General features: G+C 43.8%; 1 protein-coding gene across 7 annotated transcripts in view; it reads right to left on the bottom strand.

Moving 5' to 3' along the window:
* Positions 1-26,799, bottom strand: part of cacnb2a (calcium channel, voltage-dependent, beta 2a) — a 131,644-nt gene that overhangs the window by 68,972 nt on the left and 35,873 nt on the right. The window contains exon 1 of one of the 7 annotated variants that reach the window (XM_024393041.2): positions 15,374-15,711. The exons of the other annotated variants lie outside the window; for them this stretch is intronic. Within the exon in view, the coding sequence (XP_024248809.1) occupies positions 15,374-15,406 (33 nt within the window). The 5' untranslated portion in view covers positions 15,407-15,711. Of the gene's footprint in view, positions 1-15,373; positions 15,712-26,799 lie in introns of those variants that run through there. 7 annotated transcript variants of the gene reach the window in all.

Raw genomic sequence — 26,799 nt, forward strand, 5'->3', positions numbered from 1 at the left:
CTCTCTCTCCCACTTTCCCTCTCTCTCTCTCTCTCTCACCCACTTTCCCTCTCTCTCTCACACCCACTTTCCCTCTCTCTCTCTCTCTCCCACTTTCCCTCTCTCTCCCACTTTCCCCCTCTCTCTCTCTCTCTCACCCGCTTTCCCCTCTCTCTCTCTCTCTCTCCCACTTTCCCTATCTCTCCCACTTTCCCCTCTCTCTCTCTTCCACTTTCCCTCTCTCTCCCACTTTCCCTCCTTCTCTCTCTTCCTCCCACTTTCCCTTTCTCCTTCCTCTTTCCCTCTCTCTCTCTCTCTCTCTCTCCCACTTTCCCTCTCCCTCTCCCACTTTCCCCCTCTCTCTCTCTCCCACTTTCCCTCTCTCTCTCACCTACTTTCCCTCGCTCTCTCTCTCTCTCTCTCTCCCACTTTCCTTCTCTCTCTCTCTCCCACGTTCCCTCTCTCTCTCTCTCTCTCTCACCCACTTTCCCTCTCTCTCTCACCAACTTTCCCTCTTTCTCTCTCTCCCACTTTCCCACTTTCCCTCTCTCTCCCACTTTCCCCCCCTCTCTCTCTCTCTCTCCCACTTTCCCTCTCTCTCCCACTTTCCCTCTCTCTCTCTCTTCCACTTTCCCTCTCTCTCCCACTTTCCCTCTCTCTCTCTCTCTCTCCCACTTTCCCTCCTTCTCTCTTTCCCTCTCACTTTCCCTCTCTCTCTCTCCCACTTTCCCTCTCCCTCTCCCACTTTCCCCCTCTCTCTCTCTCTCTCCCACTTTCCCTCTCTCTCCTACTTTCCCCCCTCTCTCTCTCTCCCCCCCACTTCCCCCTCTCTCTCTCTCCCACTTTCCCTCTCTCTCTCACCTACTTTCCCCTCTCTCTCTCTCTCTCTCTCTCTCCCACTTTCCTTCTCTCTCTCCCACGTTCCCCCTCTCTCTCTCTCTCTCACCCACTTTCCCTCTCTCTCTCTCTCTCTCACCCACTCTCCCTCTTTCTCTCTCTCTCCCACTTTGGCTCTCTCTCTCCCACTTTCCCTCCCTCTCTCTCTCTCACCCACTTTCCCTCTCTCTCTCACCCACTTTCCCCTCTCTCTCTCTCTCTCTCCCCCACTTTCCCTCTCTCTCCCACTTTCCCCCCCTCTCTCTCTCTCTCTCTCCCATTTCCCTCTCTCTCTTTCTCTCCCACTTTCCCTCTCTCTCTCTCTCTCTCTCTCCCACTTTCCCTCTCTCTCACCCACTTTCTCTCTCTCTCTCTCTCCCACTTTCCCTCTCTCTCTCTCTCTCTTTCACTTTCCCCCTCTCTCTCTCTCTCTCTCTCACCCACTTACCCTCTCTCTCTCTCTCACCCACTTTCTCTCTCTGTCTCTGTCTCTCTCTCTCCCACTTTCCCTATCTCTTCCACTTTCCTCTCTCTCTCTTTCCCTTTCCCTCTCTCCCACTTTCCCTCCTCTCTCTCTCTCTCCCACTTTCCCTCCCTCTCTCTCCCTCTCTCTCTCTCCCACTTTCCCTCTCTCTCCTCTCCCACTTTCCCTCTCCCTCTCCCACTCTCTCTCTCTCTCTCCCACTCTCTCTCTCTCTCTCTCCCACTTTCCCTCTCTCTCTCCCACTTTCTCTCTTCTCTCTCTCCCACTTTCCCTATCTCTCTCTCTCTCTCGCCCACTTTCCCTCTCCCTCTCCCACTTTCCCTCTCTCTCTCTCCCACTTTCTCTCTCTCTCCCACTTTCCCTCTCTCTCTCTCTCTCTCCCACTTTCCCTCTCTCTCTCTCCACATTATATCACCCTCCCGTCGCAGCCCTGCCCTCTGCCTTCTCCTCTTCTCTCTCATGGGATAGTCAGTCATTATCTAGCCTTCCCGATATTCCTCAGAAAGAGAAGAGCCAAAGTGACAGTTTTCTGCTCATGAATATGTTAGGAATAACGTGTCACCGTGGGAATCTAACAATGCACTGATTTTACTTGGAGCAATTTTGTAACCTTCCTGGCAATAACAGAGTTTGCAAAGGTTGAATTGGATGCCAGCAACATAAATATAATTCTAACTGTGGTTACAGTAAATCCTATTCTTAGAAGCAGTACTATGAAGGCGGAGATGACCTTCTCGCAACTTTTTCTGGTCCATATTATCAGATTTCTTAGAATGTGGTTTTCTAATCTCGAGCAACAGACTAAGTTAGTGCCTTTTACATCCCTTTGATGCTTTAAGTAGAAATTGTGCCCCAATATCAATTTCAAAAGCCTGTTAAACTAAATGAAGTGCCCTTTAATATAGACCACATGGAATATTCAATCAGACTTTCAATATGAATGAAGACTTGCAGAAGTGCCAGAATTCCGCATTTTTGACCCTCCGTGCACCCCCTGTGACTTATAGGAAGATTGTAACCCACTTAGCTAACCCAACATTTCTCAGAGTTTTAACCATCATTGAATGCTTCTATACTTTGACAAAGTAATTTCTGAAGATCATTATTTATTTCATGTGATTCATTTACACTTGTCCCTCGTGTTAAGGTCAACCCTGTTACGTGAACTGAATTCTCATTTTAATATGGTGAATCTATTCCTTTTGAAATATTTTTTTTTTCAAAAGAAACATTGAACATTTAATAGTAAAAGCAGGTGAGCTGGTTCTACTATTTTTGGAAATGTTCCTGGTGTTCTGTGGTAAAAATAACTGAAACGTTTCAAAAATGTCATGTCTTTTTAAGCATGCATTCAGTTGCCCTTTCTGTTGCACATAACATGCTTACATCCCCCCTATCACAAGGGGATTTATGGCTGATTTAAGATGAAGTCATCCACCCTGTTATGGTCAACCCTGTTACTTTATTTGGCATTTTATAGTATTTTTATTTATTTGAAGTTGCACTACGCAGAAATCGCTTCACCATTTCCTGGTTGATAACACTCTAATAGTTCACCTAATTTCAGTTTATGTGACAAAATAAGATAGTATAGTGTAGAGAACCATTGTACCATCTAAACCGCTGTCAAATATCTTTAACATAACCCAAAATGTTGTTTCATCTGTTTGAAGCTGGTGTACAAAACCGAAAGTAAAAGACGCAAAAACAAAACTTAAGAAGCATAGAAATAGCGCACATAGAACAGATCTATCACTTCTTAGACTTGCTTTCAAGTAGAATCATAGATCTATAACTCATGTTTCTATGTGAATTTGGTATGTTCGCCCAAAAAGTTACATATTAGTCTGGGGGTGTCCTCGGATGGGGCCACAGTGTCTCCTGACCCCTCCTGTCTCAGCCTCCAGTATTTATGATGCAGTAGTTAATGTGTCGGGGGGCTAGGGTCAGTTTGTTATATCTGGAGTACCTCTCCTGTCCTATTCAGTGTCCTGTGTGAATCTAAGTGTGCGTTCTCTAATTCTCTCTTTCTCTCTCTCTCTCTCGGAGGACCTGAGCCCTAGGACCATGCCCCAGGACTACCTGACATGATGACTCCTTGCTGTCCCCAGTCCACCTGACCGTGCTGCTGCTCCAGTTTCAACTGTTCTGCCTTATTATTATACGACCATGCTGGACATTTGAACATTTGAACATCTTGGCCATGTTCTGTTATAATCTCCACCCGGCACAGCCAGAAGAGGACTGGCCACCCCACATAGCCTGGTTCCTCTCTAGGTTTCTTCCTAGGTTTTGGCCTTTCTAGGGAGTTTTTCCTAGCCACCGTGCTTCTACACCTGCATTGCTTGCTGTTTGGGGTTTTAGGCTGGGTTTCTGTACAGCACTTTGAGATATCAGCTGATGTATGAAGGGCTATATAAATAAATTTGATTTGATTTGATTTGATATTACCACTTTAACCTCTTTAGATGGGAAAATGGGAAAACTTGTTTTTTGTGACATTGTACATGTTCTCTTTATGACAGAATGTTTAAATTTGGTGCAATCTAACGTTTTATTTTTACCAAGTCACACTTCTCAAAGGGCAACAAATTGGTGGAACTACCCAAGTGTGGGCATTCAGGAACACTGCCTGTATCCCAAATGGCACCCTATTCTCTGTATAGTGTACTACTTTTGACCAGATACCAAAAGTAGTGCACTGTACAGGGAATAGGATGCCATTTGGGACGCACTCCACAGTGAGCCTGTGGTTGGTTTGTGACAGTTGCTGTGCTCATTCTAAGCTGGAACAAGAGGCTGCTGCTTTATAGCCACCTGCCTGTCAATGTCACATCCCTCACAGCAACAGAAAGTCTATTAAATCATCGTCCCATAGATTACACTATGACTACTGTCTTCTTCCACTGAGTAAAGACAATAGCACACAACGCGAGACATGACAAGAGATGTTCTGTCAGAGCACATGGTTGACTTCTGTCACTGCTTCCCACTCGAACTGATGAACGAAGAATGGAAACAGAGAGGAAGTGTGTGTGTGTGTGTATGTGTGAGAGAGAGAGAGAGAGAGAGAGAAAGAGAGAGAGAAAGAGAGAGCGAGAGAAAGAGAAAATGAGAGAGAAAAAGGAGAAAAAAAGAAAATGGGAGTGTGTAAAGATAGAGATTGCTAGAATGATTGAATGAACGAAGGGTGCGTGCATTCCTACATCCGCACGTGTTTCCATATCTGTGTCCGAGGGTGAGTACGCAGGTCGGGGTACTAAGTAATGGCTTCTCTGGCGTGGGGAGCCGAGCGGGGAGCAGGATTGGCTGCGTGGACTTCAAGGTGACACTCGAGGGGGAACCCGGGACGAACAAGGGAAAGTGTTTACCCAGCATCCCACATGCCAAGTGTCTTCCTCTGTGCGTTAGATAAGTGCATCATCCCATTGAGGTGATGGACACTCCGGCTGTCAATCAAACCACACTGTCCTAGGGAGCAGGGCTGTGTCTCAAATGGTACCCTAGTCCCTATGTAGCACATAGGACTCCGGTCAAAAGCAGTGCACTACATGGGGTTAAAGGGATGGTTAAAAGCCAGGGGGGTTGCTTAGGAGCACACTGCTTTGAAATGAGAGAGGAGGGGACCATGCAGTAACACAACACTAGGGGCACCATAGAGGCAATAATCAACCCACCTCAATAGGCAGGGAGCTGATGAAGGAATGTGGTTTGATTCATGGAATATGGTTATGAAACGAGCCATGGGGCTGTGTGCTGCACTCGTTCATTGTGATTGCGTCATTAATATTGTGTCAGGAGCTGGGTGTAGGAGGCAGGCGGTGTCTGTGGATGATTGATGAGCACCGGGCTGGTTATGAGAGGACTGTCTGGTGAGACTTTTAGCTCCATCCTCAGAAACAAATTGGCCATAGGGAAGTTTGGGCAAATGCCAGATGGCTGGTCCATATTTAGCCCAGTGGCTACACTTGGGTTTTTGTGCAGAATGATCATTATTTGGATAATAATTGGGGCGCAGAGAAAAAAAAAATATGAGCAGTTTTCTGGTCCCAGTCCATCCCTGTCCATCTTAATAACTGCAGCAACAGACAATGCCAGAACACCAGACCCATTAACACGACTGCCAGTACTGTGAGTGTGTGTCCTAGCAGTCTGGACTCAGTGTGAATTACACTCTGTACCACTGTCTAGGGTCATTCTGCTCCTCCGCAGTCAGTTGTGTTGTTTAGTAACAACCCTGCAATGTAATACGTGTCCATATCAGAATTACTATAGTCTGCTCTCTGTCACTTAAGGCATCAGGAAATAGGCACCGGTCACGTTCCATTTCATTTACGCAGAGATGTGTCCTCAACCGGCTGAGTCAGACAGATTACACACGCGTGCACACGAGGACGGACACGAGGACGGACACGAGGACGGACGCGAGGACGGACGCGCGCGTGCACACGGGACGCACACAAGCACATAAGAGATTGGCTCTGTGGCTGTCTCTCAGTGTTGTAACTCAGATCAATGTGTCGATACAAAACTCCAGAGCACATCCACCTCCTGTTAACAGTAAGAACTACAAAGACGTGTCCATGATAAAAAAATCCTACAGATACTTTAAATCCAGCTTTGTGAACAGAGTATAGATGTGCTGGGGGGCTTGTCTAGAGGTGGTGCTCGCATCCCCAGACCACACATTCCCCGCGGACGCAACGCGTTTAATCACCTGTTCTGCCACTCACTTTCTATGCGATATCCCTCTCTTCTGTCCCACCCATGTACATAAATACAAAATAAAAAGTATTTCTATACATGTGTCAGTATGTGTGTCATTGGTATTTGCAGGCTAGTAGGACTGGAACAGCAAACAGCAGACGATTGGGAGGAGACAGCTGGTCAGGTCGTCTCCCAGCAAACCAACAATTGGTTCTGTGAATGTTCCCAGAACATTGATTAGGTTGCCCCAAACGTGTGCGGATGATTATACTATGTTTGTATAAAACAGTTGCCAGATTTTGCAAAAACTTTCCCAGAACACATTTTGTTATTACATTACCTGGAAACCGAATAAGAACCTTAGGGGAATGTTCTGTGGTGGTTGTTACAGATGTTGTGCACAACCATTTGGTAAATGTTAGGAGAACAAATAACACATTTTGTTATCAAAAACATTATTTGAATGTTTTTTGGATGTTATCATCCTAATGTTAGATAAAACCCTAACTAGAACTTAATGGGAATGTTAGCTAATGTCCTGGGAACGTTCCCGGTTTGCTGGGCTGTCTGTCTCCAGCTCTCTCTCACACCCCAAATGAGTCAACTGGGGAGCAAGGAGATAGACAACAGCATCTGTCACAGACACACAGTGTCACAGACACAGTCACAGACTCATAAGGACAGACTGATACAGACACAGAGATATCCACACATACACACAGACAGACAGACAGACAGACAGACAGACAGACAGACAGACAGACAGACAGACAGACAGACAGACAGACAGACAGACAGACAGACAGACAGACAGACAGACAGACAGACAGACGGACACGCTAGAGGACTTCACGGATGCAAAGAGTTCCGAAATGGACCTGGGCTTTCCTATCCGGACCCAATATGCATAAATACATTTTACAATATAGAGACCCATTCTGAAGGACCGAGGACAACTACACCCGTTCCGTATAGACCTGGTCGGATCCAAACCCGGTCCGATCCAAGTGAGGGAAGCAACAGAAAAGTACATTTTTATGCTACTTAATTAACCAGAGCTGACAAAGCTTGAGGGAGAGCAGGTCGAGAGCAGAGGCTGTGCTGTGTGTCTAGGCTACTGTGAGTGTGAGCGAGTGACATGGGAACAGGGAGGGAGGGAGAGACGAGAGACCGCAACCAACCAAGCCAATTTGAGCTATAGTAGACTAATAGCTGCCATAGATACAGTGGGGCAAAAAAGTATTTAGTCAGCCACCAATTGTGCAAGTTCTCCCACTTAAAAAGATGAGAGAGGCCTGTAATTTTCACCATAGGTACACTTCAACTATGACAGACAAAATGAGAAAGAAAATCCAGAAAATCACATTGTAGGATTTTTAATGAATTTATTTGCAAATTATGGTGGAAAATAAGTACAAACAAGCAAGATTTCTGGCTCTCACAGACCTGTAACTTCTACTTTAAGAGGCTCCTCTGTCCTCCACTCGTTACCTGTATTAATGGCACCTGTTTGAACTTGCTATCAGTATAAAAGACACCTGTCCACGACCTCAAACAGTCACACTCCAAACTCCACTATGGCCAAGACCAAAGAGCTGTCAAAGGACACCAGAAACAAAATTGTAGACTTGCACCAGGCTGGGAAGACTGAATCTGCAATAGGTAAGCAGCTTGGTTTGAAGAAATCAACTGTGGGAGCAATTATTAGGAAATGGAAGACATACAAGACCACTGATAATCTCCCTCGATCTGGGGCTCCACGCAAGATCTCACCCCGTGGGGTCAAAATGATCACAAGAACGGTGATCAAAAATCCCAGAGCCACACGGGGGGACCTAGTGAATGACCTGCAGAGAACTGGGACCAAGTAACAAAGCCTTACAATCAGTAACATACTATGCCGCCAGGGACTCAAATCCTGCAGTGCCAGACGTGTCCCCCTGCTTAAGCCAGTACATGTCCAGGCCCGTCTGAAGTTTGCTAGAGAGCATTTGGATGATCCAGAAGAAGATTGGGAGAATGTCATATGGTCAGATGAAACCAAAATAGACCTTTCTGGTAAAAACTCAACTCGTCATGTTTGGAGGACAAAGAATGCTGAGTTGCATCCAAAGAACACCATACCCACTGGGAAGCATGGGGGTGGAAACATGTTTTTCTGCAAAGGGACCAGGATGACTGATCCGTGTAAAGAAAAGAATGAATGGGGCCATGTATCGTGAGATTTTGTGTGAAAACCTCCTTCCATCAGCAAGGGCATTGAAGATTAAACGTGGCTGGGTCTTTCAGCATGACAATGATCCCAAACACACCGCCCAGGCAACGAAGGAGTGGCTTCGTAAGAAGCATTTCAAGGTCCTGGAGTGGCCTAGCCAGTCTCCAGATCTCAACCCCATAGAAAATATTTGGAGGGAGTTGAAAGTCCGTGTTGCCCAGCAACAGCCCCAAAACATCACTGCTCAAGAGGAGATCTGCATGAAGGAATGGGCCAAAATACCAGCAACAGTGTGTGAAAACCTTGTGAAGACTTACAGAAAACGTTTGACCTCTGTCATTGCCTCAAAGGGCAATGTATATAACAAAGTATTGAGATAAACTTTTGTTATTGACCAAATACTTATTTTCCACCATAATTTACAAATAAATTAATAAAAAATCCTATAATGTGATTTTCTGGATTTTTTTTCTCATTTTGTCTGTCATAGTTGAAGTGTACCTTTGATGAAAATTACAGGCCTCTCTCATATTTTTAAGTGGGAGAACTTGCACAATTGGTGGCTGACTAAATACTGGGCTGTACACACTACCCTCTGTAGCGCCAAGCAGTTGCCATACCAGGCAGTGATGCTCTCGATGGTGCAGCTGTAGAACTTTTTGAGGATCTGGAGACCCATGCCAAATCTTTTTAGTCTCCTGATGGGGAAAAGGTGTTGCTGTGCCCTCTTCACGACTGTCTTGGTGTGTTTGGACCATGATAGTTTGTTGGTGATGTGGACACCAAGGAACTTGAAACTCTTGACCCGGTCCACTTCAGCCCCATCGATGTTAATGGGGGCCTGTTCGGCCCGCCTTTTCCTGTAGTCCACGATCAGCTCCTTTGTCTTGCTCACATTGAGGGGCAAGGTTGTTGTCCTGGCACCACACTGCAAGGTCTCTGACCTCCTCCCTATAGGCTGTCTCATCGTTGTCGGTAATCAGGCCTACCACTGTTGTGTCATCAGCAAACTTAATGATGTTGTTGGAGTCGTATTTGGCCACGCAGTCGTGGGTGAACAGGTGTCTTTACATATATACAACTAATATTAGCCAAAGCAAGATGAGCTAAAATCTAATGAGGGAACAGTAGGTAAACCTTCTCAAACTTAAAAAAAACTTGTAGTTGGCTGTCAAAATTGCACTGAATCGTAGCCTGCTCACCCTTCTGCAGCTTGCCTGCCAATGTCTGATTGTCCTAATCCCCATGCTGCCTGCCCAGTTGATCGATGGCAAATACATTTGATTGACAACTAAGATATATTATTATTTTGTTATTTTTTTAATTAGGCAAGTCAGTTAAGAACAAATTCTTATTTACAATGACGACCGACCCTGGCCAGACCCTACCCAGGAAGACACTAGGCCAATTGTGCGCCGCCCTATGGGACTCCCAATCACAGCCAGTTGTGATACAGCCTGGAATCGTACCAGGGTCTGTAGTGACTCCACTGAGATGCAGTGCCTTACACCGTTGTTCCACTCGGGAGCCCCGTAAGCTAACTGTGGATAACAGTCATTCAAGTTCAGCATAGCTAGTTAGCGAAGTGATTGACATTTCTTGCTTGCTAACCAAATGACACATGACCTACATCTCTGTAGCCACTGTAAAAAGATATGGGGTGAAAAAGTCAGCCACTCACCCACTTGTCCAACGTAAGTTCTGTGCTTTTAAGCTAGCAATATAAATAGCTAAATAAATATAATAAGCTAACCTATTAGCCACGTTATGACTGACTTGTAATCATTGCCCTGGCTAGTTTGGTTGTACTGACATTCCAGGCCTTTGACATTTTGTCAGATTTTGTCCAAAATATTGTGTAATTGAAACTGAAAAAGTGCATGCCAATGGCTGGAGGTAGCAAACAATGTACCTGGCCAGCTGTGATTTACATCCTGATAGCAATATTTGTTTGACTACCAAGAATTGTATTGGTGAATTATATGAATCATGTATTGAACTGCATCCAGTTCAATACATGGAAAACAGAAAGTAGGAGATAGAAGAACGTCGGAATTGGCACAAATTCAACAAATCTGATCTAACAAAGTGGACATTCATAAAATATGTCATGATTGATGCATTGTGACAGGCCCACAATGTGATTACTTGAGGTGCTTTCAAGACAACCAGGGACTAAAACATGTTTTATGACATCAGTGATCTTCAGGTTGGAAAGCTGAACCTCAAGAAACATGCCCGAGTTTCTGACTTAGAATTCCGAGTAGGATGACCATTCCCCAAATAATCAGTCGGAGCTAGTTTTTACCGAGTTCCCAGTGTTCTTGAACACATTGAATTCGGAAGTCGGAGATTTCAGAGTTCCTAGTTCCCAGTTGTTTTGAATGCGGAATAAAGCCCCTTTTTGGATATATTTGCCGGTTTTAGATGCAAAATATGTAGAAGATGTCCCTTTTCAGGTTTAGAAGAAGTAACTACTAAACGATGACTCCCATTCGTATAAGCTGTTAGCATAGCTAGCATACCGAAATCGGTGTTGGTAGTCAAAGTTGATTGGTGACGATGACATGAACATGTATTGAGGTTGACATCCATACACGCATTATACACAGATTTTCACCTCAACATGGTGTGAAATACACATATAAACAACAGCCTAAATATAGGATCATTTTGCTGGGGGCAATGAGAAGATTCAGGATGATTCCCCCCATGGCATTTCCATGGCATTTCCATTGTTTTGGTCAGATTCCATGGAATTTTGAGTCAAATAGAACCTACTTTTGACTGATATTCTGATTGTCTGTTTCATATCGGCAAAGTAGTTAAAACATTTTCAGTTCCTTTTTAAGGCCAACCTTTCACATGGACAGAGTTAATTAGGTGTAAAAAGTAGTGCACCAAATAGGGAATAGGGTGCCATTTAGAATGCACATATGTGAGGCTACTGTTTGAAGTAGGATTGGTTATGGGAGTGAGGATAGCTCATGACAGTCATCTCATTCTGACTGTCAATAACACACAGAGGGCTCAGATCTCAGCACTGTCTACTCAGTCACACACATCAAACTACAGGTCGACCGATTAATCGGAATGGCCGATTAATTAGGGCTGATTTCAAGTTTTAATAACAATCGGAAATCGGTATGTTTGGGCACCGATTTGCCGATTAAAAAAAATCTATTATTATTATTTTTTATTTTTTTAGACCTTTATTTAACTAGGCAAGTCAGTTAAGAACACATTCTTATTTTCAATGATGGCCTAGGAACAGTGGGTTAACTGCCTCGTTCAGGGGCAGAACGACAGATTTTCATCTTGTCAGCTCGGGGGATCGAATCTTGCAACCTTACAGTTAACTAGTCCAACGCAATAACGACCTGCCTCTCTCTTGTTGCACTCCACAAGGAGACTGCCTGTTACGCGAATGCAGTAAGCCAAGGTAAGTTGCTAGCTAGCATTAAACTTATCTTATAAAAAGTAATCAATCATAAACACTAGTTAACTACACATGGTTGATCTAAGTATCTGACTGAGCGGTGGTAGGCAGAAGCAGGCGCGTAAACATGAATTCAAACAGCACTTTCGTGCGTTTTGCCAGCAGCTCTTCGTTGTGCGTCAAGCATTGCGCTGTTTATGACTTCAAGCCTATCAACTCCCGAGATGAGGCTGGTGTAACCGAAGTGAAATGGCTAGCTAGTTAGCGTGCGCTAATAGCGTTTCAAACGTCACTCGCTCTGAGCCTTCTAGTAGTTGTTCCCCTTGCTCTGCATGGATAACGCTGCTTTGATGGTGGCTGTTGTTGTTGTGTTCCTGGTTCGAGCCCAGGGAGGAGCGAGGAGAGTGACGGAAGCTATACTGTTACACTGGCAATACTAAAGTGCTTATAAGAACATCCAATAGTCAAAGGTTAATGAAATACAAATCAAATGGTATAGAGGGAAATAGTCCTATAATTCCTATAATAACTACAACCTAATACTTCTTACCTGGGAATATTGAAGACTCATGTTAAAAGGAACCACCAGCTTTCTCATGTTCTGAGCAAGGAACTGAAACGTTAGCTTTCTTACATAGCACATATTGCACTTTTACTTTCTTCTCCAACACTTTGTTTTTGCATTATTTAAACCAAATTTAACATGTTTCATTATTTACTTGAGGCTAAATAGATTTTATTGATGTATTATATTAAGTTAAAATAAGTGTTCATTCAGTATTGTTGTAATTGTCATTATTACAAATACATTTTCTTTTTTTAAATCGGCTGATTAATCGGTATCGGCTGTTCGGGTCCTCCAATAATCGGTATCGGTATCGGCTTTGAAAAATCATAATCGGTCGACCTCTACATCAAACACCATTTAACACACGCGCACACACACACACACACACACACACACACACACACACACACACACACACAGCACACACACAGCACACACACGCATACACACACACACACACACACACATACACACACAGCACACACACAGCACACACACAGCACACACACACACACACACACACACACACACAGCACACACACGCATACACGCGCACACACACGCATACACGCGCACACACACACGCATACACACGCATACACACGCATACACACGCATACACACGCATACACACGCACACACACACACACATATACACACACACACACAGCACACACACGCATACACACGCACACACACGCATACACACGCATACACACGCATACACACGCATACACACGCATACACACGCATACACACGCACACACACGCACACACACGCACACACGCATACACACGCATACACACGCACACACACGCATACACACGCATACACACGCATACACACGCTTACATTAGGGATGTGACAAATGTTCTTAACCTTTAAACTGCCATTTAATGAAAATGACATGAATTCACAATTCAGATATGGTCCTGCATATGACCTCTAAGGTGTAATGCAGTTCAATCTACCCAAGACCTGGCTACCTACCAGATGGTCGTCACTAGTTACCACAGCCTACAAAGTCATTTACCCTGCCTATTTCTACAATTCATTTTCTTAAAATGTGGTTATAAACTGTTAACCTTATGCCTAACCCTGGTTCAAATCCAGGCTGCATCACATCCAGCTGTGATTGGGAGTCCCATAGGGCAGCGCACAATTGGCCCAATGTTGTCTGGGGTAGGCCGTAAACAAGAATGCATTCTGAACTGATTTGCCTAGTTAAATTTTAAAAAATGATGCAGTTTTCTGCTGTGTGCCTCTCTTTCACGTTCTCAGTTCTCTGTAGTACATGGGACTTCATGTCCCACTTCTCATCAATGTGACGTATGACAGCGCAGTCATAGAAGTCCAACAATCTTTTGCACCGCGTATGGTATTTGAGAGCGTGCACTTTGTAGGACTACTTACAGATCAATCATTGAACAATTTCTTCATTGGGGCCATCAAGGTTTTTCTACATCTTGTAGTCCAGTTATAGATATGCCATTCGGGCAACTGCTGCCAGCAACGGGTTGGGTCTCGCGGTGCCTCCCTTTCAGCATTGCACCTGCACTGCCACTGTAGCTCAAGTATTACCATACAGGATTTTGTTGCTGTCGCTTTCCTGTCTTTTTGTTTTATACTGTTGACAAAGGATGACGTGCGGAGCGCTTTATATCCGTGACAAATACATTTAAAGGTGCATATCTCCTCCTAACTTTACAGCATTGTTGCACTGGGTATTTGTTTAATTCACATTTATTCCCTTTATGATGATGTTCGGGACCGGTTAGTGGTAGTTTTGTGATAACTGTACTGCGATTGTAGTGGTAGTTTTATGATGACTACAGTGATTTTAATTTTGCAATGACAGTCTGTTGTTGTACTCTTCTCACAGTTTGCTTACTTGATATCTAGCGAACTCGCTCAAAACTGCCACTGTCCTGCTGTCTCAGCTGGCCAGCTGTGTTTACACTACCGCACAACCTATTCTTGCATCCAATGTGCCCAACGTCACAGCGGTTGACTGAAATGCATAGTTTGGTGGGGGAAAAAAGAAAAAAGCAATGGTTTAAAAACAACTATAAATCAAAATATTATGATTTAATATATACTTGTAAAGAATACTTAGAGTACAAAGTGCTAGTCACTCAGTTTTAGAGTAGTTAAAAGGTCTACTTCCCTGCTTTTGACAGGAGCTGGCTCGTACCTGCCCATTGACTTTCAGCAATTGCGCTAAGCTAACGATATGCTACCTTCAACTTCCTTCAAACTGCATGCAGAGACATAAAAATGGTATCCAAGAGTTTGTCTGACTCTGGGTAAGTAGAATATTACCCAAAATCGGGAAATCCCGAAGTATCCCTTTAAGGGGTTCAAAGAAAGAGGTAACTAGATGAACTAGAGTATTAAGAAAATGCACAGAAAACTATGTAGTAAACCTTGAAATGGTCGGTTCATGTTTTAAATCAAATTATGTTGCTTTCATAGCCTCCATCAAATAAATAGCCTTGAGTCAGAAGTAATATGATACAAAGATCTTTACAGTCGGAAAGAGGCAGATAAGCAAAGGCAGAGAAAAAAAAACAGAGTTCTGAATAGCCATGGCTAAAGAAAGTGGGCCTTGTAAATGCTATGTGTTCACTAACTAAACAGTCTCTGTAACCAGAGGACCAGGCATTTCTCATGTCCCAGGTGTTTATTTTCCTAACGTCACATGAGCCGTTAACAACTGTCGCAGCTTTCCACTTCAGGCTAGTAACCTCGAGTCGCAAATTCAGACAAGATGCCCAAATAATCCGCTACCCCTAAAATTACCCTTGTAGGCAGGCTACATAAGAGCCAGAGCCGCGACACTCTCGAGCAACACACTGATTTCCAGGAAAAGTTCTAAGGAGACAAAATAGGAAGCCCAAGATTATGCCCTTTGGAATTTGGTGTAAAAACAAAATTCTTCAGGATTCCAGAACTCTTCTCCATTGTTGAGAGCGGAGAGTAAGAAAGAACAAGAGAGAATGAGATAACAACTGCTGAATCTGTGCAGCATACAGACAGATAGCCTCAGAATGTGTAGGCTAAGTATGTTTACAGTATGTGTTTGTGATGTTGTGTCTACTCACCAAGTCAGACTCCTCACTGCCCGAAAGATACATATCTGCCCTACCCGGCTCTGCTGTCGCCCCTGCTCTGCCCGGTCCGGGAGAAATATTCCTCAGCTACTGCCCATCTCCTCCCAGTCCCAGCACAGAGAACTCCTACTACTACTGCACTCCTTGGCTCCTTTCAGTAAAACACACCGAAACTACATTAACTACAGCAAAGTAACCCACAAAAAGTTTGAAGTTTGGAGTTTGGCATTGGGAGTTTCAGCCCTTGTATGGCCCAGTCCTGTCCTATACCGGCTGAAAGAGAGACGAGCCTCTTCTTTCCCACGCTGGGAAAACACTCCTTCAGTGAGCTGCGACCGTTCTCCAGCCCCCAAAAACAAGACCCCCCCCCCAAACCCCTCCCACACACACATACATAGCCTGAACAAACACACATAGCCAGTTAGGAAGTAAGAACTCTGGCCAACAGGGCAGGCCTGAAAATTCCAGAATCCACCAAAAGCAGCTGCAGCAGCTTCTCATTTCTGTGTGAGTGTGTGATCCTGAGAGTTTACATGTGTTCGGCTATGCCTTGAAGAGGTTACACTTTGAGGAGAGGAAGGTTAAAGACTCAGACTTACTGTACATTAGAAGCCCAACACATGTTCCTAAAAAACCAAAGTTCAGGAAATAATTATCTTTACTATCTTGAAAATATGCCATACGCAGATTACGTACAGAGGCTTGATCAATGCCCAATAGGCCACAAAAACGGATACACGTACTTTGAACATTCTTCATTCAGTTTATTGGGGTCCACTGGGTGACTGTAGTGGTTACTGTGATAGAAGTCATCTAACTTCAAACGACCATGGCCCCGTTTCCCAAAAGCATCTTATGGTTCTAATGGTGAATTTAGCCTCAAGATGCTTTAGGGAAACCATCTCTTCATAATTACACATCAGAGGCCCCCTGAGTGCGTTCGGTGCAATGTGTGCTTCTGTGTCTTTGAAATTGTGATAATATCATCTCAGCGCTCATGTAGCAGAAAGGTTAAAGGTGAAATAATGTGTTAAAGCGTGAGAACACCAACCCCCCGCTGTGTCACTGTGTGTGAAGCGGGGCAAAAGGCTGGAGCCACCGCCACAAATAGAGTCCATATGAGTTAGGCTACACTACAGGGTCACAGAAAGACCTTCTCCTTTAAACTATAAGCAAACATACGTGTCAATTCTGGATTGGTCAAGTTCAAGTGTTGTTGCCAATATATTTTCTCATTAAATATGTTCACTTGACTCACGTCTCACTCTCTCATCCATACAACTTTAACGCATCATGGTGTCAGAAGTGGGATAAGCAGGCCTATTCCTCCTCAGCCACCTGGCATTGCCCAGTGGTGTAATCGTTAGTCCAAACCCTATCAAACAGTTGCAAAATGTTTTGCAACAAAAATGAGTTTCTAATTGACATATTCAGGTAGGTCCCTCCCTGTTGGGTTCTGTTTGGTTCCTAGTGAATACACCCCAGATGTTTGAGAGACATTGAGAGAACCACGTGTTTGGTGGGTAAATCCTACTAGATTATGTGACTATGTTTGCTCTGCACTAACCCCTTTCCAAAGATTATAATCCAGAGCGTGTGTTGGGCAGTGTTAGAGACTATTGCCTCGTCAGGACAGTGATCCACGACCACCACCTAAGCCCCTACTCTACAGAACACGCCTGGTAACAAGGTTATATATCTGGTATAACAAAACAAATATAAAACCTAGGAGGCTCATGGGTCTCACCCCATTCCATGGACTTACACAGTAATTATGACAACTTCCGGAGGACATCCTCCAACCTATCAAAGCTCTTGCAGCATAAACTGACATGTTGTCCACCCAATCAAAAGGTCAGAGAATGAATCTAGTACTGAAAGCGTAAGCTACAGCTAGCTAGCACTGCAGTGCATAACATGTGATGAGTAGTTGAATCAGAGAGAGAAAGACAATAGTTGAACAGATTTGAACAAATACATTTTTTACAAAATTAAGGAAAAGCAAGAGAGAGCTAGCTATATTTCGTAGAATATTTCTTTTCACTTTCACTTACTTAGCTAGCATCGAATGCAGCTATCTAGTTAAGCCGACTCAAACACCCGGCTTAAACAGTGAGGGATGCTATGTTAGCTAGCTGGCTATGGCTATCCAACACTGGAACGCTTCCAATTCAAGGTAAGCTTTTGGTTTTATAAATGCATTGCCACCGGGGCCCACTGGTGTAACTGCTAAACTGCTTGCTGCTGACTGTACACTGTTCTGCATGATTATAGCGGGTTGACTAACGCATTAGTTCTAGTATATACAGTATGTTGACTATGACGTGACAACAATGAAGGCTGTGTGCAGCGGTTAGTGGTCATGATATAAAGGTTTGGCATGGAAAGTTTTTTTCGCCTGGTCACAGATAGGGCTGTGTCGGTCACAAAATTTAGACAGCTGGTGATTGTCAAGCAAATAACTGTCAGTCTCACAGTAATTGAACGTTCATTTACATAAACACATTTAGCATCTCGTGGCTTCCACACATAGCCTACAAGCCACTGATGCAGATCTTTGGAACATAATACATAATAAAAAGTATAATAAATCCATGTGATATAGCCTACACCTTCACAATAAATACATTTCTTATTTTAGACAGTTCTAAAGAAGCATGATATGAAGAAAATGTCATCTATTTCAGAAGAACAGAATAGCATACTCTGAGTTGTCCTTATGTTAGGTCCTGATCTGGCTATGCCGAATGGCTGTGGCTACACTAGATCATTTAGCAAACAAGATTCGCTTAGAATTCCGTGGCATTATTTAATAGTATGAAGAATACAACTGAACAAAGCTGCCAGTTAGGCTCTACACCCCTTGTAAAGCGGATTAGTATGCTTAATTTTAAGATGCTATTTGGCCACTTTAGTTGTGATACAAACCTTATTAAAACATATAGTTCTATAGGCTGGGCTAAATGAGGTGTGCGACTGTGATTCAAAAAAGGCATTGTTTCTTATGCTGGGCATCATTCTCAAGTTATAATACATAATTCACAAGTGACAGACTAATATTGTCACATATCAGACTATTCTTGATTAAATCCTGTCTTTACATACACTAAATAATATACGTCATGCACCTGTATCGAAACAGGGTCAACGGGGGATTTTTATTTGATTTAAATAGCGAATGGAGGACGCTTTTCCCCGTGGTTTATTTTAATGCCAGCCAGGTAGGCTAGGCTTCAAATTCGGAAAGTTGAGAAATAAATATAGTAGGCTTAGCCTATAGAAAGCTAATGGGATTCTCCTCTTTTTAGTAAAGGCCATCACTGAAATGTTGTGCAAAATGAGCTCATGGGCTCTCATGAAGTGTTTGATTAGATTTTTGAATACATTTGCATTGATCTGAGAGTGATTAGAGGGACAATAGAGTGCTGTGTACCAGGCAGTTAGCAAGTTTGGTAGGCTACTGATGACCATCAGCAGCATCAGAGCTTGGAGAAGCCTACTTACCGTGACTAAACGGTCACGTGGAATTTGACTGCCTTCATGACCCGTGACCGCTGGTGTGGCGGTAATACGGTCACCGCAATAGCCCTAGCCACAGACAGCTGATGTGTTGTGCACTGAAGTCCACAAGCGAAGGAAAAAGTTGAGAGGAGGAGAGTGATTAGATAGATGCGAAAATTAATTATATTAAGGCCCCCGAATGGTGCAGCGGTCTAAGGAACTGCATCTCAGTGCTAGAGGCATCACTACAGACCCTGGTTCGATCCCGGGCTGTATCATAACCGGCTGTGATCGGGAGTAATAGGGCGGCACACAATTGGCCCAGCATCATCCGGGTTAGGGGAGGGTTTGACCGGTGTAGGCCGTCATAGTAAAATAAAAATATGTTCTTAACTGACTTACCTCGTTAAATAAATGGGGGAAAAACAAAAAATGTTTTATACTGTATACCCTTTGCCACCACACACCCTTTCTCTCCCACCCTCCTACACATATTCATATTCACCATCCCTCAAACTCCCATTCATATGCACATACACACCTACACTCCCACACAAGCGCACATCAATAGTACAGTTGACATACATGGTATATTTCCCCCTTTGAATTGTCTTTTAAGCATCCATTTAACCCATTGACATTGGCTACTTCTCTCATTACTTCATAGAGAAGAACAGTTATTTTGGGAAATTATAGTATAGATTGTATTAGGGGAGGGGAAAAGGATATTGTCTCAATTTACAATAAGCAGGTCTTAGGCATATAGCCTAATGCGCTCATTGTTTTTCCTACTTTGCCCTTTTCTCATAGCAGGGGGCTCTCCTCCTTCGACTGGGAAGGTTTCTTGTAGCTTGATTAAGCCTTCATCTGCGTTTGTGAATTCCATTATTTCTTCCCCTTCCATCCCCACAGCACTGCCGGGAAGCGGAGCTGAGACTTCATCCCCTTTTCCTCCAGTGACTGTCTGATCAGAATGTATTCCTTGCGTCTCTCTCTCAGCTTAGCAGACGGGTCCTGGATGAATCGAATGGACCGGCCCTGGATTTTGATCTCCTTTCCCACTGTGCTCTCAGAATGTTTCTTTTGGTCTGATAGTTCCACAATCTGAAGATTACCAAGCGTGGGTATTTAGCATTATTCTGTTTCAAGCTGATCCTATGGCATCGTTACAGATCTTCTGGTGACATATCCATGTCAGGTTCCTCTGATATCGCATAGCCGGAAAGGTCTCCTTTTTCCTCATCTTCCGTTTAGGACAATATTCTCAATTCATCTTCGAAACTTTGCAACTTTGTTTTCAAAAGGCTGATTTGGTTATTGGTTTGTTAATGCACACTCCCTGTTTGTGTGTCTTACACAGTAGGCTCGGATTTCTTTTCGAGGGAATCTACTTTTGTAATAGTAACAGATTGTAGCAGTTAGTTTGTTTTGGTGTGCATTGATAGCATGTTTTCCTGGAAAGTCTTTAACTGTTCATTACTTTCGTTTGCATCTCCAAAGTTGCACCTTGTCTTTTCTTCTGGGAGAAGCCATGGCTTGTTGGACTCGTGTCGCCACGCCACTTTACCAACTGATTGGTTCACTGTTGTACAAAGCTGAGTGCTCACACTCTCCCAGTTGCTTGGGGATATGTTGATTTATCCATTTTAGAGAGCCTTTCATGTGACGGAGAAAAACTTCTGTCCATTTTCTATCCTCATTATAAGATCAAATCAAATGAATTTATAAAGCCCTGCTTACATCAGCTGATATCTCAGAGTGCTGTACAGAAACCCTGCCTAAAACCCCAAACAGCAAGCGATGCAGGTGTAGAAGCACAGAAGGTATGGAAGATGCTGTTCATTGATAGCCAGTGTACTGATGGTTTATTAGTTAATTCTTGGGTTTTAATGAGGAGGATGTGAGTGTGTTCTCTGTGATCATTTAACTAGGAGCAATGGTGCAATTTGTGTGTGTCTGTGTGTGGGAGTGTGTGCGTGCGTGCGACAGATATCAGTAATTGGGGTGGGTTGAGCCAAGGTTTGAACAGATCAATTGTCCTCTTGTTCTGCCATATCTACAAAATATGACCTCTCATGAACAAACTGGCATAACGTTGTCATCATCCCTAAAGCATATGTAAAATGAAGACTTGTCCCGGTTACATCAGCATCAATACTGAGCCTGCGTCCCAAATGGCACCCTATTCCCTATATAGTGGACACATTTTTACCAGGGCAATAGGGTATTGGGCAGGGATCATCAACTAGATTCAGCCACGGGACGTTTTTTTTCTTAAGCGGATTGTCGGGGGCTGGAACATAATTACAAATAATTTGTAGACTGCAAATTGACCGCAAAAAGTCCAAAAATATATGTTTGACTAAAACATAATAATGTGTATTTCTATTATGCATGGCAATACTTGGGAACTGATTTCTTAAACAAAGATCACTTGGAGCAGATTTCCTGGTGTTTTTCCCAGTCTTTTATTTCAAACAATGAACAAAAATATATTTATAATTTTTTTTGCTCAGAAAACTTGGGGCCAAATCAAACCACCCGCGGCGCGGACTGACAGTTGGGGAACCCTGGTATAGGGGATAGGGTGCCATTTGGGACAAAGCCTGAGAGAGTAGGCGGTGACTGACTGGTAGTTGTGGGAGATGGAAAACCCACATTCTCTCATTGGCTAAAATAAGAATGTGAACAAGTGGACGTGCCCTGTGGCATTCTAAATTCATTACATTCACAAAAAAGGTTCAAAACTATAAAAAATGAAACAAATAAAAATAACCATGGTTTTCAAACCACTCAGCTTCCATTCCCTCCCAAAATAACCTGCCCGGAAACAGTGCCTCACCCCTGGAAGAGACTCTGGTAATCAATATGAGCTACTGTTTAAATCATGAAAGGCATTTTTCTACTATCCCCTTGAACTCAGTTCACATATCGACTCAATATCCCAAATGCTCCTACCTATCTCTCTGATTTGGTCCTGCCGTACATACCTACACGTACGCTACGGTCACAAGACGCAGGCCTCCTAATTGTCTCTAGAATTTCTAAGCAAACAGCTGGAGGCAGGGCTTTCTCCTATAGAGCTCCATTTTTATGGAATGGTCTGCCTACCCATGTAAGAGACGCACACTCAGTCTCAACCTTTAAGTCTTTACTGAAGACTTATCTCTTCAGTGGGTCATATGATTGAGTGTAGTCTGGGCCAGGAGTTGGAAGGTGAACGGAAAGGCTCTGGAGCAACGAACCGCCCTTGCTGTCTCTGCCTGGCCGGTTCCCCTCTTTCCACTGGGATTCTCTGCCTCTAACCCTATTACAGGGGCTGAGTCACTGGCTTACTGGGGCTCTTTCATACTGTCCCTGGGAGGGGTGCGTCACTTGAGTGGGTTGAGTCACTGATGTGATCTTCCTTTCTGGGTTGGCGGCCCCCCTTGGGTTGTGCCGTGGCGGATATCTTTGTGGGCTATACTCGGCCTTGTCTCAGGATGCTAAGTTGGTGGTTGAAGATATCCCTCTAGTGGTGTGGGGGCTGTGCTTTGGCAAAGTGGGTGGGGTTATATCCTTCCTGTTTGGCCCTCTACGGGGGTGTCCTCGGATGGGGCCACAGTGTCTCCTGACCCCTCCTGTCTCAGCCTCCAGTATTTATGCTGCAGTAGTTTATGTGTCGGGGGGCTAGGGTCAGTTTGTTATATCTGGAGTACTTCTCCTGTCCTATTCGGTGTCCTGTGTGAATTTAAGTGTGCTCTCTCTAATTCTCTCTTTCTTTCTCTCTCTCGGAGGACCTGAGCCCTAGGACCATGCCTCAGGACTACCTGACATGATGACTCCTTGCTGTCCCCAGTCCACCTGGCTGTGCTGCTGCTCCAGTTTCAACTGTTCTGCCTTATTATTATTGGACCATGCTGGTCATTTGTGAACATTTGAACATCTTGGCCATGTTCTGTTATAATCTCCACCCGGCACAGCCAGAAGAGGAATGGCCACCCCACATAGCCTGGTTCTTCTCTAGGTTTCTTCCTAGGTTTTAGCCTTTCTAGGGAGTTTTTCCTAGCCACTGTGCTTCTACACCTGCATTGCTTGCTGTTTGGGGTTTTAAGCTGGGTTTCTGTACAGCACTTTGAGATATCAGCTGATGTACGAAGGGCTATATAAATACATTTGATTTGATTTGATTTAGGGACCATATCCATAAAGCGTCTCAGAGTATGAGTGATGATCTAGGATCAGGTCCCCAGTCTGTGTAATCTCATTCACTATGTTCTAAAAGGCTAAACTGATCCTAGATCAGACTCAGAGACAATTTGTGAATACGGGCACTGAGCAAACATCAAATCGATCCTATTCAACCACCCATACAGGCCCAAAGAGCTCTAAGGCTGTGTTTACACAGGCAGCCTAATTCTGATCTTTTTCCACTAATTGGTCTTTTAATAAATCATATCAGCACTTTTGCAAATAATTAGGTCAACAATCTGAATTGAGCTGCCTATGTAAACGCAGCCTAATTAATCAATTGCACATTCCTTTGTGGAACAATATAATAAATCATAATGAAAAAAACTACAGTATGACTGTATTCTTACAGTATGTTCACTTCTTCCATTGTTAATCTGTAAAATCCCATTAAATGAGAGTGGACATTTTTGTAAAGTCAACAAGAACACTGGTGTAACACTAATGGGCTAGAATAAGCCACGATTAGATTATTAAAGAGCTTTCTCCAATCTGTAGCACTTCTTCCTAGGGGGTTTTCTCTTGCCAACAATCCTATTAGACAAATGAAATGCTCCAAGATTACACTCAGTGTAATCAATTTGAATTCCTAGGAGAAAAACCCCACAAACACTTCCAATTGTCCAATTCTCTGAATTGCTAGGGGAAAAGCCCAACCAACACTTCCAATTGTCCAATTCTCTGAATTCCTAGGACAAAAGAACAACATATAACTTTTTATCAGTCAAATACTTGAAGGGGTGAATAAAAACAATAGTGAAATGTAGTGATGCAGCGATATTACATTTTTGTCCGATACCCGATATTTAAACATTTTAGCGGCCTTTTAAGCATTCTATCACAGTCAAATGGTTGAAACACACACACCCACGCACGCACACACACACACACACACACACACACACACACACACACACACACACACACACACACACACACACACACACACACACACACACACACACACACACACACACACACACACAACACACACACACACACACACTGACCAAAATGTTATATTGTTGGCATTTACACATGTCCCCATTACCAGTAAAACATAATCAAAACCTATTTCTTTCTCTTACTTGTTCAGTTGTTTCATTCTCAACCAGGATTTCATCAGACATGTCAAGCAGTGAAGTTTCAGCTGCCTGCCCGTGGCCTCTCTTACTCGGTGCGCACTGTCACTGTGTCCGTTTCATCTTGTCCATCTGTGTCTAACATTTAACATAAACCCTGTTTCTTATCTGCATCGACGTAGCGGCCCATGTACCTAGCATCAAGCATAGTGGCGACACAGTAAAGAGGCTCAGAGAGAATGCCACCGAATCACTTGTTCACAGCATCTAGTAAAGTACTTTTCCAAGTTAACCCGACAGTCTGTGTTGGCATTTCTGTTGAGCAGGAGTTTCAATGCCATGACAGAGGGTATCACGTCTGCTGCAGACGCAGTTGATGACCATATTTCTCGACTCAGTTGTTCGAATGGCGCTAGGAGTGTGTTCATGTTTACAAGTTTCAAACATGTTCTCAAATGGCAGCAGCAGGATGAGAACCAGCACATTCTTGAGCATGCAGTAATGCTTTCCTCAGTACGAAATCATTGTCAACCCACTGTGCTGTCAGACTCACCATGCTCATGAGTCTGACATCGCTGGTCCAAATGTCAGTCGTGAAGCTAATAGCAGTGACGCCCATAGCAAGTAGCTAATGGATGTGTGTTTCAAAAATACTGTGTAACTCCGGTAGGGTAACATCTGAAAAAAATAGCGCCTACTTGGTAGTGTGTCCCGGGGCTCGAGGTGCTCGACCAGTCGGCGAAAGCCAACATCATCCACGGCAGAGAACGGTTGATTGTCAAGGGAAATGAAATGGATTTCGCCTTTGAGTTACCTCGCTGAAATGTTCTTACTGCTCGACCTGTTGACTGCTCGATCCACACAGCAGACATTGTGGGCTAGGTTAGGAATGCTGTGTTGCACGTGTAGCGCTATGTTTTTTGTGGCGTCATTACATCATCTACCTACATTGTATATGTGTGCATGTCAGCTTTGACATCGCCGTTAAGCTAGACATCGGGCATTTTTAGCTAATATCGGCCGATTCCGATATGCTTACCGATATATCGTGCATCCCTAGTGAAATGGTCAAATCTGTGGAGGATGTTTTACGTACAAGTACAGTAACTACTACACACTTCCCAGTAGGCATGGCCGGTATACGGTATATACCGTACACCGGGGTATTTTGAAAAAGCCCCAGGATGGTTTTTCAGTGCTCTCAAATACCAACAAAACTATTTGGCATTTTTCAATACATTTTAAATATTTGTAGCTACGTAAGTTATTACCTGCCGTCAACTTGTGCAATATCTTAGGAGATATTTCACCGGTCACATTATTTTAAATGATGAAGCTTACCGTTGTTCCCTAGAACAGTTGAGCCAGACATGTTTTTTTTTTAATGTAAATAGCACAATGGGAGAAAGCGAGCTGGTGAGTTCGCAAAGTTCTATATCTATCAGTGAGTGTCTGTCGTGTGGCGCACCTGAGGTGACGAAGTAACACTTGTGTGCATATGTTTGCCAACAGATATCTTACAATGGCTTTCTGCCAGAAGTCATAGAGGTCTGGTTGAGTTTTCTGTACGGCTGCCATTTTTCCCCCCTGTGCTTCCTACTAGCGTTATTTTCTCCATTCTTCTTTTCATCTGCTCCATGTACACATGTTGCTCTTCCTTCAGAAAGCATGCATTACAACTTTGTTCATTTGCACAATTTCTCTCGTTCACTTTCGCTTGTAAATGTCCACACTCCCCGAAAATAGTAGCTACTAGCTATGCTTATATAACTTTATGAGCTGGATTTGCCTGTCTTTGCAATTAGCTTGTTTGTTTTTTGCTCGTTAGCATTTAGCTTACAGCGTCTATGTGATTTCGCTATTTGTGCGTTTGTGCTCGTTTTGTTAGCATCCTGGTAATATATGCCTAATGGGCTTTTCTTGGGTTTTTAGAACCCCCTTATGTGCTATGCCGGTGAAACCAAAAAACCTATGATTGTTTCTCTGAGTAAAGCAATGTAATGCTGCACCCAAAGAGCATATGCTCATTATCCTCTGACTGGAGTACAGTGAGTCCTAATGAACCACCCCACCCCCCCGGGGCAGAGCAGAGCAGCATCTGAGAGGGGTTACCTTAGTTACATGGGCACTGCCCTGGCGCCCCAGGACTGATTAGCTCTAATTGCAGAAATATAGAGGCGGAAGTGTGTGAGAGAGGGAGGAGGCAGGGAGGGAGAAGGTTAAGAGATAGGAAGAGCGATATGGAAAATGGAGAGCGAGACCCAGCTGCTCACTGCACTGCACTGTACTAAAGAGCTGTGCTGAGCATAGGCGCTAAATAAACCTGGTAACAAATAGCACACATGAATGTGCCAACCCTCCTCATCTGTCAAATCTTACAAAATACTGGGGGGGGTCTAAGGGCTGTCTAATCAAATCTATATTCCCTTCATTAGGCCTAGTGAAAAAGATCTTTGTCTGTATCTCTACTTCGAGTTACCTCTTGTACAAACACGTAGAAGGGGAGGAGAGCCACACAGAGAGCCCACCTCTGTGAGAACATTTGAACTCAACACTCACTGTGAGGTATGCCAGACACACTATGAGAAAAAAAGTATTCTCCTG

Source organism: Oncorhynchus tshawytscha, linkage group LG29 (assembly GCF_018296145.1).
Source record: "Oncorhynchus tshawytscha isolate Ot180627B linkage group LG29, Otsh_v2.0, whole genome shotgun sequence".
Classification (NCBI taxonomy): domain Eukaryota; kingdom Metazoa; phylum Chordata; class Actinopteri; order Salmoniformes; family Salmonidae; genus Oncorhynchus; species Oncorhynchus tshawytscha.